This window comes from Acanthopagrus latus, chromosome 24, assembly GCF_904848185.1.
Source record: "Acanthopagrus latus isolate v.2019 chromosome 24, fAcaLat1.1, whole genome shotgun sequence".
NCBI lineage: Eukaryota > Metazoa > Chordata > Actinopteri > Spariformes > Sparidae > Acanthopagrus > Acanthopagrus latus.
The window spans coordinates 15,768,805-15,785,486 of record NC_051062.1 but is presented as its reverse complement, the minus strand read 5'-3'; the positions used below and the strand labels follow the sequence as shown (position 1 = coordinate 15,785,486).

General features: G+C 43.2%; 1 protein-coding gene across 11 annotated transcripts in view; it reads left to right on the top strand.

Moving 5' to 3' along the window:
• The first annotated feature begins 448 nt into the window (after window positions 1-448).
• Window positions 449-16,682, top strand: part of LOC119015039 (interphotoreceptor matrix proteoglycan 2-like) — a 41,401-nt gene continuing 25,167 nt past the window's right edge. For 6 of the 11 annotated variants that reach the window (XR_005073157.1, XR_005073159.1, XR_005073158.1 and 3 more), the window contains exons 1-10: window positions 1,011-2,606; window positions 4,239-4,448; window positions 5,768-5,934; window positions 6,141-6,169; window positions 7,352-7,384; window positions 9,243-9,289; window positions 10,578-13,669; window positions 13,981-14,142; window positions 15,444-15,502; window positions 15,639-15,659. Coding sequence is in view for 6 of the 11 variants with exons in the window: in XM_037090614.1 (XP_036946509.1) it covers window positions 2,519-2,606; window positions 4,239-4,448; window positions 5,768-5,934; window positions 6,141-6,169; window positions 7,352-7,384; window positions 9,243-9,289; window positions 10,578-13,669; window positions 13,981-14,142; window positions 15,444-15,502; window positions 15,639-15,659 (3,908 nt within the window). In the remaining 5 variants the exon portion in view is untranslated. Of the gene's footprint in view, window positions 715-1,010; window positions 2,607-4,238; window positions 4,449-5,767; window positions 5,935-6,140; window positions 6,170-7,351; window positions 7,385-9,242; window positions 9,290-10,577; window positions 13,670-13,980; window positions 14,143-15,443; window positions 15,503-15,638; window positions 15,660-16,682 lie in introns of those variants that run through there. The other 5 variants (XM_037090615.1, XM_037090618.1, XM_037090617.1 and 2 more) reach the window with 5 other exon arrangements.

Sequence of the window (16,682 nt, the reverse complement as noted above, 5' to 3'; positions counted from 1 at the left end):
AGGAATCTCTGTCTGTCTGTCTGTTCCTCAAATGTCTCTGCAGATCAGGATCAGACTGACCTGAGAGTTTCAACATGGCTGCTGTTTGGTTCAAGGGTGTGCAATGTCGGATTTGTTTGGACAACAATGATACCGGTAATAAATTATTTCATAAATGCTTTACAAATTCCGCTAGCATTGCTAACCGTAGCCACCACAGTCACGTGCGCACCAGAGCCAATCACTGCAGAGCTCAAACCCACGACAACAAGCGGATTTATACCTGCAGCTGCGCGAGCTGGACCAGGATTTTGTGGCGGTTCGGTCCCGTTCTGTGCATCTAAACTGACTGTTGTGGATTAATGAGACTAAACGAGTCCAGATCGAGTGTTCCGGTCTGAGGAGATCCGGAGCCGCGCGGACAACAAAGTGGAATCTGAATCTGTGGATGTTCGTGTGTAGCTAGCCGCTAGCTGCTAGCCGCTAGCTGCTAGCCGCTAACACGCCCAGCTCCCCAGCCGACGGACGCACCGGCAGGTTCAGAACCGGACTTAGGGTAAATATTGTCCGCCACGCTTTTTCACGAACATTGCCGTCATGTTTGCTTTGTGTCTGGTGCAGGAAGAAACGGTTCAAACGGGCTTTTGTCACAAAAGTGTCCAAGCAGCAAGTTTGGTTGTTGAGGAACAGGAAGTTGTGGGCGGGACGGAGGCGGATGAGTGACAGGCAGCGACGGTCAGTGTGGAGACAGGCAGAGATATTGAGAGTTGAGAGATTTGTGACGTTTAGCGTGTTTGGAGTGTGTAGTTAGTGTGTTATGTAGTGTTTGGTGTAGTGGAGTCAGTTTTTTGTTTAATGAGTCAGAACAATGAGGAGATGCTGAATGTGCAGCAGGCAGGAATGAGCCGAGGAGCCCTGAGCCTGAAGCATCGCCTGCATTTAAATGTAAATAGCTATATAGTCATAGAACTTTGTAAATTTCAAAAACCTATGCTCAAATTTAGCAGACAACAATTTATATTTTATATTTTAATCAAACCTGATTTTATGTTATTTTGTGATTTTAGGTCCATTGTGTTAATACAGTATGTCAAAATGAAAAATAACTGTACAGTCACACATGTGAGGTTGTGCTGAAAATAATGATACCAAACAAGGCAAGATAAATAGTTTTTGAGGTGAAATATAATGATAAAATCAAAAGTAGTCGAAAACAGCCAATTCTATCCCTGATGACCTGACACCTTCAAACACAACCTCATTTGGCCTCCATGAAAAAGGTACTTAACCTCCCACTTTTCTATAGGAATACATGTTTCCTACAGGCACTGCACTAGTAATGATAATGATAATGATAATTATAATAATAATAATATATACCATGTGACCTGGTCTTTGTATCTGTTCAGCTGCTCACCTTTGACCTGATGCAGTGAATACAGGTGGCACCTCGCTGTCACCTCTGACCTTTGAGGCTCAATGTGACCTTGCAACTCGTTCAGGTAATCCACCAGATCAGTCGCCGTGACGACCACCTGCTGCTTCTCGCCACCTCCAACTGTGAACTGGGCCGAATTCTGATTCCGGTCTGTAAGTTGTGATGTTTGGTTGAGAGAGTAAAACAGTTCCTGCGGTGCACGGGTCAGTTCCAGAGGTCAGGATCTGTTAATTCATGTTTTTATTGTGTTTTGTAGTGAATATTATTTTATTTTGGGGTCAAATCTCAACAACACCCAACAATCTCACAGTAAATAAAGTTAAAAAAAACACAATTTTTATCAAAGTCAAGCTTTACTAATCATCACAGCCTGCTGTGTTATTCTTATTCATGTCATTCTTATTATTTGAAGACTGGGTGAAAACAGTCAGTGAGGTAGTTTTATTAATGTACACAGCGTGTGATTGAATATTAATACTGCTGTAACACTTAGACCTGCCTGCGTTGTGTGTTATTAAACACTTAGTGATGTTTATATGCTGTGCAAGACTTCTAGGAAGATGAAGTAGTTATGAATAATTTCATCTTTGAATTTGAAGACGTGTAGATTCTTCTCTCCACCTGCACAGGTGAATCCTGGGAGATGAAGGTGTGAGTCTGTGTGGCAGCGTGCAGGTGGAGTCCCTCCGTCCTGCCTCAGAGCTCCAGCACTGATTCCAGTGTTCTTGCGTGTGACTGGACATTGAAACGTTGCGTGTCGTCTCTCTGCGCCACATAATCGTCCTGTTTGTTTGATTTCCTCTGAGCAACAATGAGCCGTTACTCTGGAGCGCCGCGGCTCTGACACTCATCCACTCCAGCAGCTTAACAAATAGGATTAGAGCAAAGAGAAAAAATCTCCCCCGCAAAGTCCCATCTGCTCACCTGAGAGCAGCCCGGCGACGCCACGTCAGGACCGTCCCGAGCCCCGGACTAGACCCGTCCACTGTGTGTCCTGTTCCATTCTGTCCAATGCCGAGCGACCTGGTGGATGGATGACCGCGAGCAGGAGCCGCTGACGAGCTGAGAAGAGTCCGAGCTGGACGTTCAGATTCTCTGAGAATGACAAGAAAGTGTGGGAGGCTGGAGCTGTGGGCGCTGTGGGCGCTGGGAGCCGTGCTGCTGTCAGGATACATGTGCATGGAGACAGGTCTGTACTGCGCCATCAGAGAACCTGATTATAACGTTATTATAACGTTATAATTATTATATTATAACGTTATTATAATGTTGTTATAACATTATTATGATGTGAGAACAGAAACATCAAAGTAGAGTAATTAGATAACACAAGTCCTGCAGTAGTCAGACTCATGTAGTAAAAGTACTGCAGTACTGTCAGACTCATGTAGTAAAAGTACTGCAGTACTGTGAGACTCATGTAGTAAAGTACTGCAGTACTGTGAGACTCATGTAGTAAAGTACTGCAGTACTGTCAGACTCATGTAGTAAAAGTACTGCAGTACTGTGAGACTCATGTAGTAAAGTACTGCAGTACTGTCAGACTCATGTAGTAAAAGTACTGCAGTAGTCAGACTCATGTAGTAAAGTACTGCAGTAGTCAGACTCATGTAGTAAAAGTACTGCAGTAGTTAGACTCATGTAGTAAAAGTACTGCAGTACTGTCAGACTCATGTAGTAAAGTGCTGCAGTAGTCAGACTCATGTAGTAAAAGTACTGCAGTAGTCAGACTCGTATAGTAAAAGTACTGCAGTAGTCAGACTCATGTAGTAAAGTACTGCAGTACTGTCAGACTCATGTAGTAAAGTGCTGCAGTAGTCAGACTCATGTAGTAAAAGTACTGCAGTACTGTCAGACTCATGTAGTAAAGTACTGCAGTAGTCAGACTCGTATAGTAAAAGTACTGCAGTACTGTGAGACTCATGTAGTAAAAGTACTGCAGTAGTCAGACTCATGTAGTAAAGTACTGCAGTAGTCAGACTCATGTAGTAAAAGTACTGCAGTACTGTGAGACTCATGTAGTAAAAGTGCTGCAGTAGTCAGACTCATGTAGTAAAGTACTGCAGTAGTCAGACTCATGTAGTAAAAGTACTGCAGTACTGTGAGACTCATGTAGTAAAGTATTGCAGTAGTTAGACTCATGTAGTAAAAGTACTGCAGTACTGTCAGACTCATGTAGTAAAGTACTGCAGTAGTCAGACTCGTATAGTAAAAGTACTGCAGTAGTCAGACTCATGTAGTAAAAGTACTGCAGTACTGTCAGACTCATGTAGTAAAAGTACTGCAGTAGTCAGACTCGTATAGTAAAAGTACTGCAGTAGTCAGACTCATGTAGTAAAGTACTGCAGTACTGTCAGACTCATGTAGTAAAGTGCTGCAGTAGTCAGACTCATGTAGTAAAAGTACTGCAGTACTGTCAGACTCATGTAGTAAAGTACTGCAGTAGTCAGACTCGTATAGTAAAAGTACTGCAGTAGTCAGACTCATGTAGTAAAAGTACTGCAGTACTGTCAGACTCATGTAGTAAAAGTACTGCAGTAGTCAGACTCATGTAGTAAAGTACTGCAGTACTGTCAGACTCATGCAGTAAAAGTACTGCAGTAGTCAGACTCATGTAGTAAAGTACTGCAGTACTGTCAGACTCATGTAGTAAAGTACTGCAGTACTGTGAGACTCATGTAGTAAAGTACTGCAGTACTGTCAGACTCATGTAGTAAAGTACTGCAGTACTGTCAGACTCATGCAGTATCAGCAGTAACTGTACTCAGTCACTGTGACAGCTTGGACTGAGCGTCTCAGAGTTCTGTGTTTTGGGTCGCAGTTGGCTCCGGGGGCCTGAGCGTGGATCAGGAGGAGGGTGCAGAACTCGTGGGCGAGTCGTCGCTGGACTCGGTTCAGCTTCTGTACAGACGACACGCTGCTCTGACTCGGAGAAAAAGGAACATCTTGTTTCCCAGCGGAGTGAAACTCTGCGCTCAGGAGACGTTTGACGAGGCCGTGACCAACCACCTCAGCTACTTCCACCTCAGAGGTACGTGTTCCCTCCAGCTTCCTGCTTCTTTCTCTTCACAGGAGCAGAAAATTCCCTTCTGTCCACATGTTTCTTTAACTCTTCAGGTGTTTCACTGAAGCTCCTGTTCAAACGGACTTACAAGCTTAAACTGACAGTCTGCTGTCATTAAAGGCAGCCGGTCCCTCAGAGGTCAGAGGTCAGCAGAGCCAGACTCACTGCAACAACACGACCTTCTTAACAAGTCACGTCGTCTTTGCTTTCATTTGTTTCACCACCTCAGAGTCTGAACTCACAACCTCACACTGAGGATTCAAACATATAACTGTCACATCTTTAAACACTCTGTAGAGTATTAATCATCACATGTCGGTGGAGTTTCTAATCCACATTTTCTCTTTCATGTTAAGATTTAATCTCACATGATGAGGATTCTGTTTCCTGAGATTTCAGCGTTGCTTCCACATTGTAAACTGCACTCTTGCAAGAAACAAAACAACCGCTTGTGATGATGTGCCGTTCACATTTTCCTTTCACATGTTACAGTTTTAGATCACATGTGAAAATGTTCCCCTCACATGTGATGTTGTGGTTTTCATACGTGTCTCTTTCCCGAGGACTTCGATTTCAGACACCTGCTGCTTCACCGTAGAAGCAGAATCCTTTGTGTCTCTGTGAGTTTGTGGCTGAACAACGTGTCCTCAGCTGCTTTTTATCTCCTTCCTTTGCTTTTTCCATTTCTTCAGTCTTCACTTCTTTTCACAAACGAGTTTTAGCTCAAATATAGAAAACATGATTGAGGATTAGCAGGATTTTCTAACAGGTTCATCTGAAAAACATGAAAATCACCAAAACTGACATCATGAAGTTTGATTGTCATTTGATCCGAGAACAAAGTCTATGCTGAGCCAGATCTGCTGATAATATCTGAGTTGGATTTACATACAATCATCTTTACAAGGAGAGAACCTTCAGCTCAGTGAGTGAAAGTCCTGGACGTCTGAGAGAGTCTCGACCCGTGTTGAGGCTGAGCTAGCAGCACTGTCAGTACGTAGCCGCAGCGTTTAGTGGAGGTTAACGTTACCGTTGGTCAGCTATAAATAACTCGTTAAGCTCTGAATGCAGCACAGTTACTGGCAGTTTGTCTGTTACATCACCTGTGTTTCCTTTTAAAGAAGTATTAATATAGATGTTCACACTTTTGTTTGGAGAAAACAACTGGGTTCATTTTGAAATAATTGTTGAGTTTGTAAGAACCTTAAACCTGACAACTCAGCACATTACAGGGACCCTCTCCTCCTCATGTTCAGGACTTCATGATGCGTTTATGTGTGTTTCAGTGTGTCAGGAGACGGTGTGGGAAGCCTTTAAGATCTTCTGGGACCGGCTGCCGGAGCGGGAGGAGTACCAGGACTGGGTCGGGCGCTGCATGGACGGCTCCGTCAGCGTCAAAGACATCGGAAGCTTCTTCAGCAAATCAGAGGAACACAGCAGCCTGATCCAGAGTGTGAGTATCACCATCGTTAGGTTTTAATGATGATGTCTGCATGACTACATCCAGCAACATGAGGACGCTGCCCGCTCCGGCTCTCTGTGACTGTTTGTTTCATATCTCAGTAAAAGTGACAACATTGATTTGTTCTTGTGTTTTTGTTGGTGTCAGTCGTAAACGGTGGTGATTTTCTCTGCTGACGATGTGTTGTTCTCTTCCAGAGAGTCGCCGCGGCGGCTGCGATGAACAGGTTAGTTTAAAACTCTTGTTGTGTTAGAAAGTGACGTGTTCCTGTGTTCTTGTGCTGGTGTTCATGAACATGTTCAAAAAAGGCAACATATTAATTTAACAGTCATTAAGTGACGTGTCTCGTCTCTGAATCTTCCTCCTTTAAAACACGTGAAAACAAGTTCTGCCAGTCGGGTCAGACAGAACTCATGAAACAGTCTTAAAATGTTTTAACATTTAAAATATGCCTTCTCTTTGTTAAATCTGACAGTCGATGTTTGACAGCTGCTTCATTTTGTCCTTTTTACAGACAGTGTTTGAGTCACACTTCCCACAGTTTGTGAAATACAAAGAAAATAAATATTAATTCAACGAGATTCGTGATTTAGCTTGCTGAAAAAATACAGCAAAAAGTGACACTGAGTGATTATTTATAATATAACAACAATAACAATTATTAAACTAATAGTGTGATTATTCAGTAACTCAGTTTGAAGACATTCTGTCTAATTGAGGTATAAAGACATTTTCATGGTCAGTTTAAGAACATACCACAAATTCAAAGATAAAATTCAAAGAAATAATTTGATATCTTGGCAAACGTTTTGCAGCGTATCAGGATTTTTTTCTGTCATTTATATTTCCCAGAATCCAGTGAACTCCTCTGGATTCTAGAGCTGCATCTTAATGTCATCTGGAGAAGTCGACAAGTTAATTTCTTTTGTAATGACAGATTTTCCCTCCTTGTTTTGAAGATGTGGTTCTTTGTGATGTACAGACGGGTCCAAATGTCTGAGACCATGCAAACCTGGAGATAATCAGAAAGTCTGAGCGTTTCTCTCGTCTTCTAATCACATCCAGACTAAAAGTCTCACAGATACACAATTTACTGAATAAACGACACAGGAGTCCAGTCAGCAGTGGTCCTGTCAGATAAAAGTGGTTTCTGAACCACTTCTCAGGACAGAACCATGGACCAACACTTGAGCTGGGCTCAGAACTACCACAGTCTCCCAGACGGCGTCAGATAATCTTGTCACTGGTTAAATATTCTCTCCACCGTTTGACGTGTTTTAAGGAGGCTGCCGCTCAGACGGGACACCACATTAAGTGACCTGTTAAAGGTTTTTGCAGCAACATCTCTGTGTTCTGAATGAAGTGGTTGTGTTTTGACACCTGTGCTGTGTTTCATCACCTGCTGCAGTGTGCTCACCACCTCAGGCCCTCCTCCATGCAGGTAGGCCTGAAAACACCAAACACTGAGCTACATCCAAGGCTGTCCTGGAGTCAGCTCGTCAGCAACTGAATCAAAGAGTACCAACAGTTTCCACCTGTTGCCTTTATCAGAAAGCTGAGGTTATTAGATAACAGACAAGTGTCCTAAAACTGCATGAAAACTAGGAGGAAACTTTAAGAGGTTTAATGACTCTGACACACAAACAGAGAAGGGCTTTGCTGCCTTGCTGCCTTGCTGCCTTGCTGCCTTGCTGCCTTGCTGCCTTGCTGCTCGCTCAGCCGGACGGCGAGGAGCTGAACTCGAGCCTGTTTGTGTACGAGATGCTCGCTTGTTGTGTTGCTTTGTTTGGCTTGTTGTGGTTCTGTTAACGTGCACTGTAAAAGTGCCTCTGCCCGGCTGTATTTTAATGACTTTAGAAGGGAATGCCAACTATGTTAAGGATTCGCAGATGTTTTGTCATTAACAGCGAATGAGACTGGAAATTGTTTGGTGCCTGTGAGAACATTAGAAACCGACTCTGGTGACTGTCTGAGGTCCTTTTCTCCTGCTGTCTAATCAGCTTTTTAGGAGTTTTGAGATGTGAAACACAAACATGAAAGACATTTTACAATTGGTGAAATCTCCCCTTTAACAGTCATTAAACAAGCTACAGTTTGCTTTTGCTCAGCAGTGCATGAATCCATCGTACTGATGTGAACGCCTCGTTTCCACGCAGCTCTACATCAACCCAAAGTCCATCAGGTCCATGGGAACCTTTATGATCCCCGATGTGTAGGCAAACTTTCTCTCTATAATATTCTTCCACTGTTAATAAATGTGGACTTTTGCAGCAGAATTCTGAGGAAGTTATCAAGAAAGAATCAATTCACGGTTTGATTTATTTGCTTTTTTCAGTGTTTGAATTCTGAAACAATAATACAAGATGCTTCATACGCTCGACCGAAGTTTAATGATTAATAATGATCTATTTAGCTAACATTAGTAGCGTGCTATGCTAGCTGTGTAGCATATAAAGTGCTTGCATAATGTTAGTGGTTCAAACGTCTTTTAACAAAATACATTTGAATTTCTGGTGTCTGGTTGATAAGCTCCTCTCTCACGTTAGCGGTGGAGTTAATAAATCTGGACAAAATGCAGTTCCTGCATTGAACACTAGGGGTCACATGTCTGTTATTAAGGAACAAGACAAAACTGTGGAAACGAGGCATTACATCAATAACTTCATTTTAATGCTTAAAAATCATTGATTTTCCACATGAATTATTAATAACTGTCCTGTGAAATCTTTGGTTTCCAGTCGATCCATTTTTTACATGATCAAACGACGTATTCATGCTCAGCTTTTCAACAAAACTTTGAAATATTCCAGATCTTTCATTCATCATTGGAACTATTCAAGTTTTAAAGCCAGTGATGCAGTTGAGCGTCAGCTTTTCAACAGCCAGCATTCAAACTGAAATGTCACGCTCTAGTTATTTAAAAGTAAAAATACTGAAGTAATTCTTTCTTACTGACAAAAACAGTCTCCAGCTTTAAAGTGGTGATTGATTAACTTGAAGTCATCACATTTGGACATGAACCTGTTTCCACTGGACCTAAACACACTGCTGCTTTCATAACCTTTAAATCACGATATCTTTACAGTTATGGGTGCAGCGTTCATTCCCTGACCGTGAAAAGAAACAAAAAACAGTTCATGCAGATGAATTGACTTCAGTACAACCGTTACAATGATTCATTCTTGAATGTTAATCTAAACAGACGGTAAAACAAAACACAGGATTTTCTGTTGTAGAGAAAACTCTCTCAGATGAATCGGCCAATGTTTTCTTAACATCGTGTTTTTGTCTTTCCGCAGCTCTGAAACATCGACCGTCCAGACAGGAGAGTCGGTAACTCTACAAGGTGACCTCACACCTGAAGCTCACTGTTCATGTTTAGTTCAGCAACAGAGAATTTAATCCATTTCAGCTTGAGACTAAGATATAAACTTTATGATCTATTCTTTCTTTTAAAACACTCAAATCAAAGGATTAAAGGATGATTGGATTCCTCATCTTTAAGAGATATGACTTGATTGATTTGATTTCGTTCTGTCGTCTTCACATTGAAAACTACAAAGCTAAAGCAGCTGAGACTTGATTTAAAACTTCAGATGTCTCCATACAGCTGGTCTGCTGTGATCACAGTCTGCAGCAGAGAGGTCAGCATCTCACCCTGATCTGAAACGATGACAACATCATAAAGTCTCTCCTCACATGAGTAGAACTTGCCTTAGAAAAATCATGCGTTTACATTTTCTTCAGTAATCCAGCGATAGTTGTCTGTACATCCATGAGTTCACTGCTAACGAGTGCTAAAAACTAATCCAGCAAAGTTTTAATGATATTGTTTCTTCTTGTTTTTCTGTGTTAAATCACGTCTCAGCTGCTTCAGTTGTTCAGCAGAACGCTGCAACTCTGTTTAACTGTGAAGCTCCAGAACTGTTCTGTGGACTACAGACAGTTTTGGGTCTTGTAGAAATGCCTTAAATTAAATGCTGGACCTGAAGCTTTTAAAGTTTAACAATTGGTAAAAATGATAATTGTCAAGACTTCAGTCAAAGTTGGCAGATAATCTGTTTCATTAAGGGATTTTATCTGACAGCAGGTGATTATAGTGTCGTCTTAATGACCGCTCAGTGACCCATCCAAAGTCTTTTATGACCTCATGATGGGTTACGACCATAAAAACAGTGGTTGTTGAAAGCAACAGTTAATGTCAGTATGAGTTTTAACGTCCACTGTCAGCTGCAGTCTCTCACCTTGCACCCAAATCTGTCTTACGTGAGGACGGAGTGGGTACAGGAGGCTGACATCCGTCACACGCTCCGCTCTCAGAATAGATCTGTAAGCCTATTTACAGGCAGCAGTCTGGTCAATGAACGGAGGCTGGATGGAGGGCCAGCAGCAGAGATGTAGACGTGACTGACTTACTGCAGGACACGTATCAGGGTTAGTGAGATCACAGCTACAGGCGGCTGTTCTGTGGACCGAGTGACCTGGAATGTCAAAGTACCATCAGAGAGTTCTGGTTTTACAGACTTTCTATAGATGTGAAAGATGAGGTGGTCACAGTTCACAGCTGGGATACAGATGAAAGTTATTTAATTTTCTATTGTCTCAATTATGTAATTTTATCTATCTTTTGACAGGGGGAGGTGTCGTCATCATCAGATCAGAGACAGTCGCGATGGCCCAGGATGACCTCCCACCAGGCTCTGAGGTCACTGCTTGGACCCCTCTATTCTCTGCAACTGAAGGGTCCGTCCACGAAGGTGCAACACCTTCAGCTGAGATTCCTGTGGGCCTCAGCCCTGAACCTGCAACACCAGATTACACTGGAGGGGGTATCACTTCAGAGAGTCCACTGTTGGTCGTCCCTGACGCAGAGGCTCCCTTAGAGTCTGAAGAAGCACATGTTGAGGACACTGTGGAGGCTGCCACGGAGGTTCCTGACTCTGTTACCCAGGATGCCTTTGATAGGATTGTTGAGAAAGACAAAACTGTCCCAGAAACAACAGAAGATGAGGAGACTGTAGTGAAAGATGGCAAGATCCTAGAGATCATTCCTGCAGATGTGGATCTACCTGATTCTGAGGTGATTCAAAAGGTTTCCCCAAAAGGTGAGGAGACCCCCTCGGAGGCCGTGGCTGAAGAGGCCATCACAGAAGATACTGCTGTGGTCCTCGCAAAGCCCACAATAATATCCGCTACAGAAGCTGGCACACTGGAAGAAGTAGGGCAGGAAGTATCCCTGGAGCCTGCTGCTGAGGCTCCATCAGACGCTGGGACAACTGTCAAGGTTCTGGTGGACGCTTCTTTGGATATCCCCTCAGGTGTAGCCTTGACAGATGAGATGATAGAGGAACACACTGAGTCTGTCTATGAAACAGAACCAGCAGGGCCTGTATTAGTTGAGGCAGCAGTTCTTGAAGAATCCAAAGGTGAAACACAGAAGCTGCCTGCAGAGCATCCTGCAGAGGCTGCTGTAGAGGTTAGCCATGATGAAACAAAAGTCAGCACAGGTGCCACTCCAACTGATTCAGAAGAAGAGGATGAAATGTTTGTCAGTGTGACTCCAGAACAAGAATCTGTCTTGGACATAGAAGCTGAGGTTCCCTCTCAAGGCTCCATCCTGACTACAACAGACAAGATAGCAGTAGAAGTTAGTAAAGACGGTGGTGAGGACAAACTCAAGGCTGAGGACACTTCTGAGCCGGTTGTAGATGACCAAGATGAAAACTCCTTCTCTGTGACTGAGGAGGCACCACCAAATACTACAGAGGTAACAGAGGAGGTCACACCTGAGAAGGAGGAAACAGACGTAGGAGTAAAAATAAATGAGATAACTGAAGCTGCTGTTACAGTCGAATCTGCTGAGGTAATAATGCCAGAGAGAGATGTGACAAGTGGGATTGTTGTTGATGAAACAGCAGCAGAAGAAGATGCCACAGTGGCAGAAGGGGAGATGGTAGAAACAGCAGAGGAAACAGAGGAGGCAACAGTTCCTGAAGATGGAGTAGAACCTGCGGAACATACCACAACAGCAGAAGAAGAACCAACAACAATCACCCAGGAAGAGCCAGTAAAGACAATTAATGAGATGACTGAGGAAACGGAGGGAACAATTAAGGCCCCAGGAGAAGCACCTGCAGGTGCAGAAGAAACACCTGAGGCACCTTTAGAACCCGTAGAGAAAGAAAGAGCAGATGGAAATGAAAATGCAACACCAGCAGAAGAAACTGTAGAAATAGTAGAACCTACAGAAGGTTCTTCACAAGAAGCAGAACTAGCACAAGAAACTGCAACAGAATCTGAACCCACAAGTGAATCAGAACAACAAACAGAACTCATTGAAGAGAAATCCACAAACCCCCCAGGAGAACAAGCACAAGAATCGGAACCTGTAGAAGAAACCACTGCAGATACAGAACCTACAGCACAAGAATCAGAACCCATAGAAGAAACTACTGAAGATACAGAACCTACAGCACAAGAATCAGAACCCATAGAAGAAACTACTGAAGATACAGAACCTACAGCACAAGAATCAGAACCCATAGAAGAAACTACTGCAGATACAGAACCTACAGGATCCCCAGCACGAGAATCAGAACCCGTAGAAGAAACCACTGAAGATACAGAACCTACAGGAGCACCACCACAGGGAGTGGAACCTGTGGAAGAAAATGCAGAAGAGGCAAAAAAAGATACAGAAGAGTCACCAGAATCACTGGGAGAGCCAGTGCAAGGGGAGATTCCAAAAGAGACAGAACCCACCGGAGAACCAGCCGAAGAACCAGAAGTTGTAAAACAAGTTGCAGAAGAGACAGAACCTACTGGAAGACCTGCTCAAGAAACAGAACCTGTAGTAGCAACCAGTGAAACAGATCTTACCATGAAGTCTGGAGATGAAACACAAGAAGAAGACGAAGAAGAAGAGGCAACTTCTGAGGAGGTAACAGTGGAAGGAGTTGTTGCCGAACCAGAAGCAGAAGGACCTGAAGCAGAAATCGCAGAAGAAGAAGTCCCAGAGACTCTTGATGAAATCCCTCCAGAGTCTGATGAAGAGGTCACTCCAGTTATTGTTGTTGTTCCAGAAGACACAGAGAGTTTAGTGCCTGGGACTGAAGTGGAGGAGACTCTTGAACAGGAGGTGATGGTGGAACATCCAGGAGACTCTGAGGTAGAAATACTACAAGAAACCACAAAGAACCCTAACCCTACACAGATGGTGGAGTCTGGAAGTGAATCTTCAGACTCAGAATCTTTACGTGAAGTTGAGAAAGAAATTGTCCCAGAGACTCCGAGTGAAACATCTCCTGAAGTTGTGACCGATTCACATCCAGGTTCAACCACAAAAACTGAGGTCACCCAAGAGCCCACTGATGAGCCTGTCCTCGAGGTTTCCCCTGACGAGGACAGTGTCCAGCTTGTCCCAGCAGAAGTTGAGGGTATCTTCTCAGATGTTACGGCTGAAGCTACAGATGCAACCATGACAGATGTTCCTGTAAAAGCCACATCTGAGTCCATCGACGAGATCATCCCAGACACTGTGGTGGAAGTCACTGCAGAGGATGAGAGCGAGGAACCCACCGCCGGTGCCTCTGTAGCTGCCACAACCAAGCACGAGGTGGAGTACAACAACGGAAACTTCCCCGATCCAACAGAGAGGCCTTTTGATATAGATGACGATTTACTTGGAAACAACGGCTTTGGCCTGGTGGATGAGAAGGAGAGCTCGGTAAGGAAACAAAGTTTTTGAAATGTTTATTTTGTTTTTCCATACAAACCAACAGAAGAGTAGTGAACCTTAAAACAGGCAATTCTAATGACAAAAGGAGCAGGAAGAAGTGTGAGTGTATGTAATCCCAGCCCCTCAGACATATACATAAAGCCCCCCTTTATATATGCCTAAATAAATGTTTTAAAAGTAATTAAATAAATGAATTAACAACAAATACAAAAACCATCATAGAAGGTCCTGCCTGATGTCAGCTGACGATGATCAGTCAATAATCTGCCAAACATACCGAACACGTGTTCCCTGCACAGATCGGTAACGAGATAGACGACACCTTGCTGTGGCCCTCGAGGCCCCTGAAGGATCAGGTGGTGGAGCTGAGCATCAAGCTGAGAGGAGAAACCTACAACGACGGTCTGAGAGACCCGGGTAGCTTCCACTACCAACAACTGGCCAGACACTTCACACGCAGGGTGAGATGATCTTTACACGTGTCTGAACATGTTGACCAGGAGAGTTTCCCACGTTTAAGCACAGGAAACGTTGAGGACTGAAGTAAACACACACAGGATGCATCTTCTTTACATGGAGGCCTGGTGTTTGGCACTGTCGCAGTCCTGGGTTTGATTCCTGGCTGAGGCAGGACTTCTGTTTTGTTTTTTCTAAACGATCATTTCATATTTTTGCTCTTAATGTCAAAGCCACTTCATTAGATGTAGTTTACTGACGTGATTTCCTGTAAACCACATAAACTTTGTTGGGTAAGGCTTCAGGCTCCCTCTTCGTTTGGTGGTGAGGTGATGCAGTGTTGTGATCGCTGTGCTTCCCGTCCTCCTTTTCTTTACTCCTTTCTGTCATTTCTCCTCTGTTACTCCTCTCTGACGTCCAGGATGCACACTCATTACCAAATTGACTTGCTAGTGGTTTCCTACAAACTGCAGACTCAGGAGTTGGGCTCTGGTTTAAAGGCCTCGCCTGTTTTTCACGCATTAAGGATCTTTACGCTTTAAAGCTCAGCTTCCTCGGCCCTGCCAGCTTTGGGCTATACGACCCGCCGAGGCAGAAACAGAGCTGGAAAACTTCAGAGAACATACAGAATACGAGCAGTGACTCACTGTGAGTTGGTGGAAAAACACGCCGTGCCAGGAAAGCAGAGAGCGCCGGTGTGTTCCCGTACCGCTGGGAGCTTCTCAGGCTCCGCTCCACCGTTAGTGACGCGGGAAGCCAGTTTATGGTTTGAATATCGGGGTCAGTAATGAGGGAATATGAAGTGGATAACAGGGCTAATAGAAACAGCAGGAGTTGGGCTGCAGCAGAGAGAGGAGAGCTGAAAATATTAATATTTATTACAAATTCAAGACGTCAGCAGCAGATACAACTGGGATCAAACTAAATTAATTTAACATAATTCATGTCTGTCACTGCACGCTGGTGGAAGAATTCACCAAATGAACATGTCTGTCACATGTTTAGACACTAAGAATGTCTTGATTTTAGTGAATTTTATTGAGATGAATTGTCTTTGTTTTGTTGAGATTCAAGATGTTGTGACCCTGATCCTCAGTGAGTCAAGTATGAAGGAAGTTGCATGTTGTTTTTGTAAATGATGATCTGATGTTTGAATGTTTTTACAGAGACAAGTTTCCTCTTATTCACATAAAACTGATGAAAAATGATGAAAAAAGGCTGATATTTTGAGTTGAGAAAGTTCAACTCAACGCTACAAATGATGCAGAATAAAAGTTAAACTGTCTTTCTTCTCTTTAACTTCCAGATTGAAGACGCCTTCCAGAGGCTGCCGAGCTTCAAGAACGTCTACATCGTGGAATTCAGGTACGGTTTGTTGCTTCTTGTACTGTTTGTCCACATTATCCTTGAAAATGTTTGGAGATAGAAAATTAAATACTAGTGAGAGCGTTCATTTTGGTTGAACTTGATGTATGTTGTGATGTTCTCTGTCTGTTTCCAGGCCGCAGAAGGACCTGGAGAGGTGAGTTTCACAAACCTTTCTCCTGTTTGAGAACGTTTTGGTTCTGGAGCTTTTTGTACCTGGTTCTGCTTCACAGACGACACTTTGGTGCTTTGGTTTCGTTGATTTGCATGTTTCCGCTTCAGCTCTTTGTGCTTCTCTTTAACTTTTAAGGCTTGTTTCAGTCCTGATCTCGCTGAGTTCATCCAGAGAGCTCTGAAACCGTCCGATCAATCCGACCCAGCGACCCGTAACTTTACTGCAGAGAGTCCGTCGTCCCTTTAGTGAGCACGGCCTGATGGGAAATTCAGCTGTTGTGTTCTGGATGAGGCAGAACAAAAAGAACGACATGATTCGTTTTTGAAGCTGTACAGTTTGCTTCAGTAGCTTGTTAAAACATTCTTTTTACAGTGTAGCTCCCTAAAACATATTATATCTCTAAATTGAAAATACAGAAAAATACAAACACAACTAAAGATAGAAATATAATGTTGTCACATTATATACATTAATAAATGCCAATATATATTATTGAGATTAATTTTGGTGTATTTAATGGAATATTTCCTTTTTTGATGAGCCATTTGAAGATTTATTGATTATCTTTGATGTTGGCGGTTTCAGTCCTAAATGCTGAGTCATCATTTCAGGAAACTAAAGTCTTCGTTCTCTGATGTCGGCTTGTTAAATGTAATTATTTTTCTTTCCTCTTTCCTTCTTTAATATCTCTGGGCTGTGGATGACAACCAGACTTCAAAATGTTTAAACTTTTTCAGACATTTTATCAACCAAGCGATTAATAATGAAAGCAACAGTGAGACGACCACAGCTGCAGCCCTGCGGAGTCTGGAGTGTGAACGAGTCTGTCCTCACACAGCGTCTCCCCTCTTAAAGCCCCTTTCACCTGGCTGTCGCAATAAATAAGAGCTCTGCTGCTCTAATTTCCACTTAATGTCCTTAACAATAGTCACCAGCTCTTAAGTGGGATGAGTCGCTCGCTGCTCGCTGGCCACCTGCAGCTGCTGCAGGATTACTGTTAAAGGT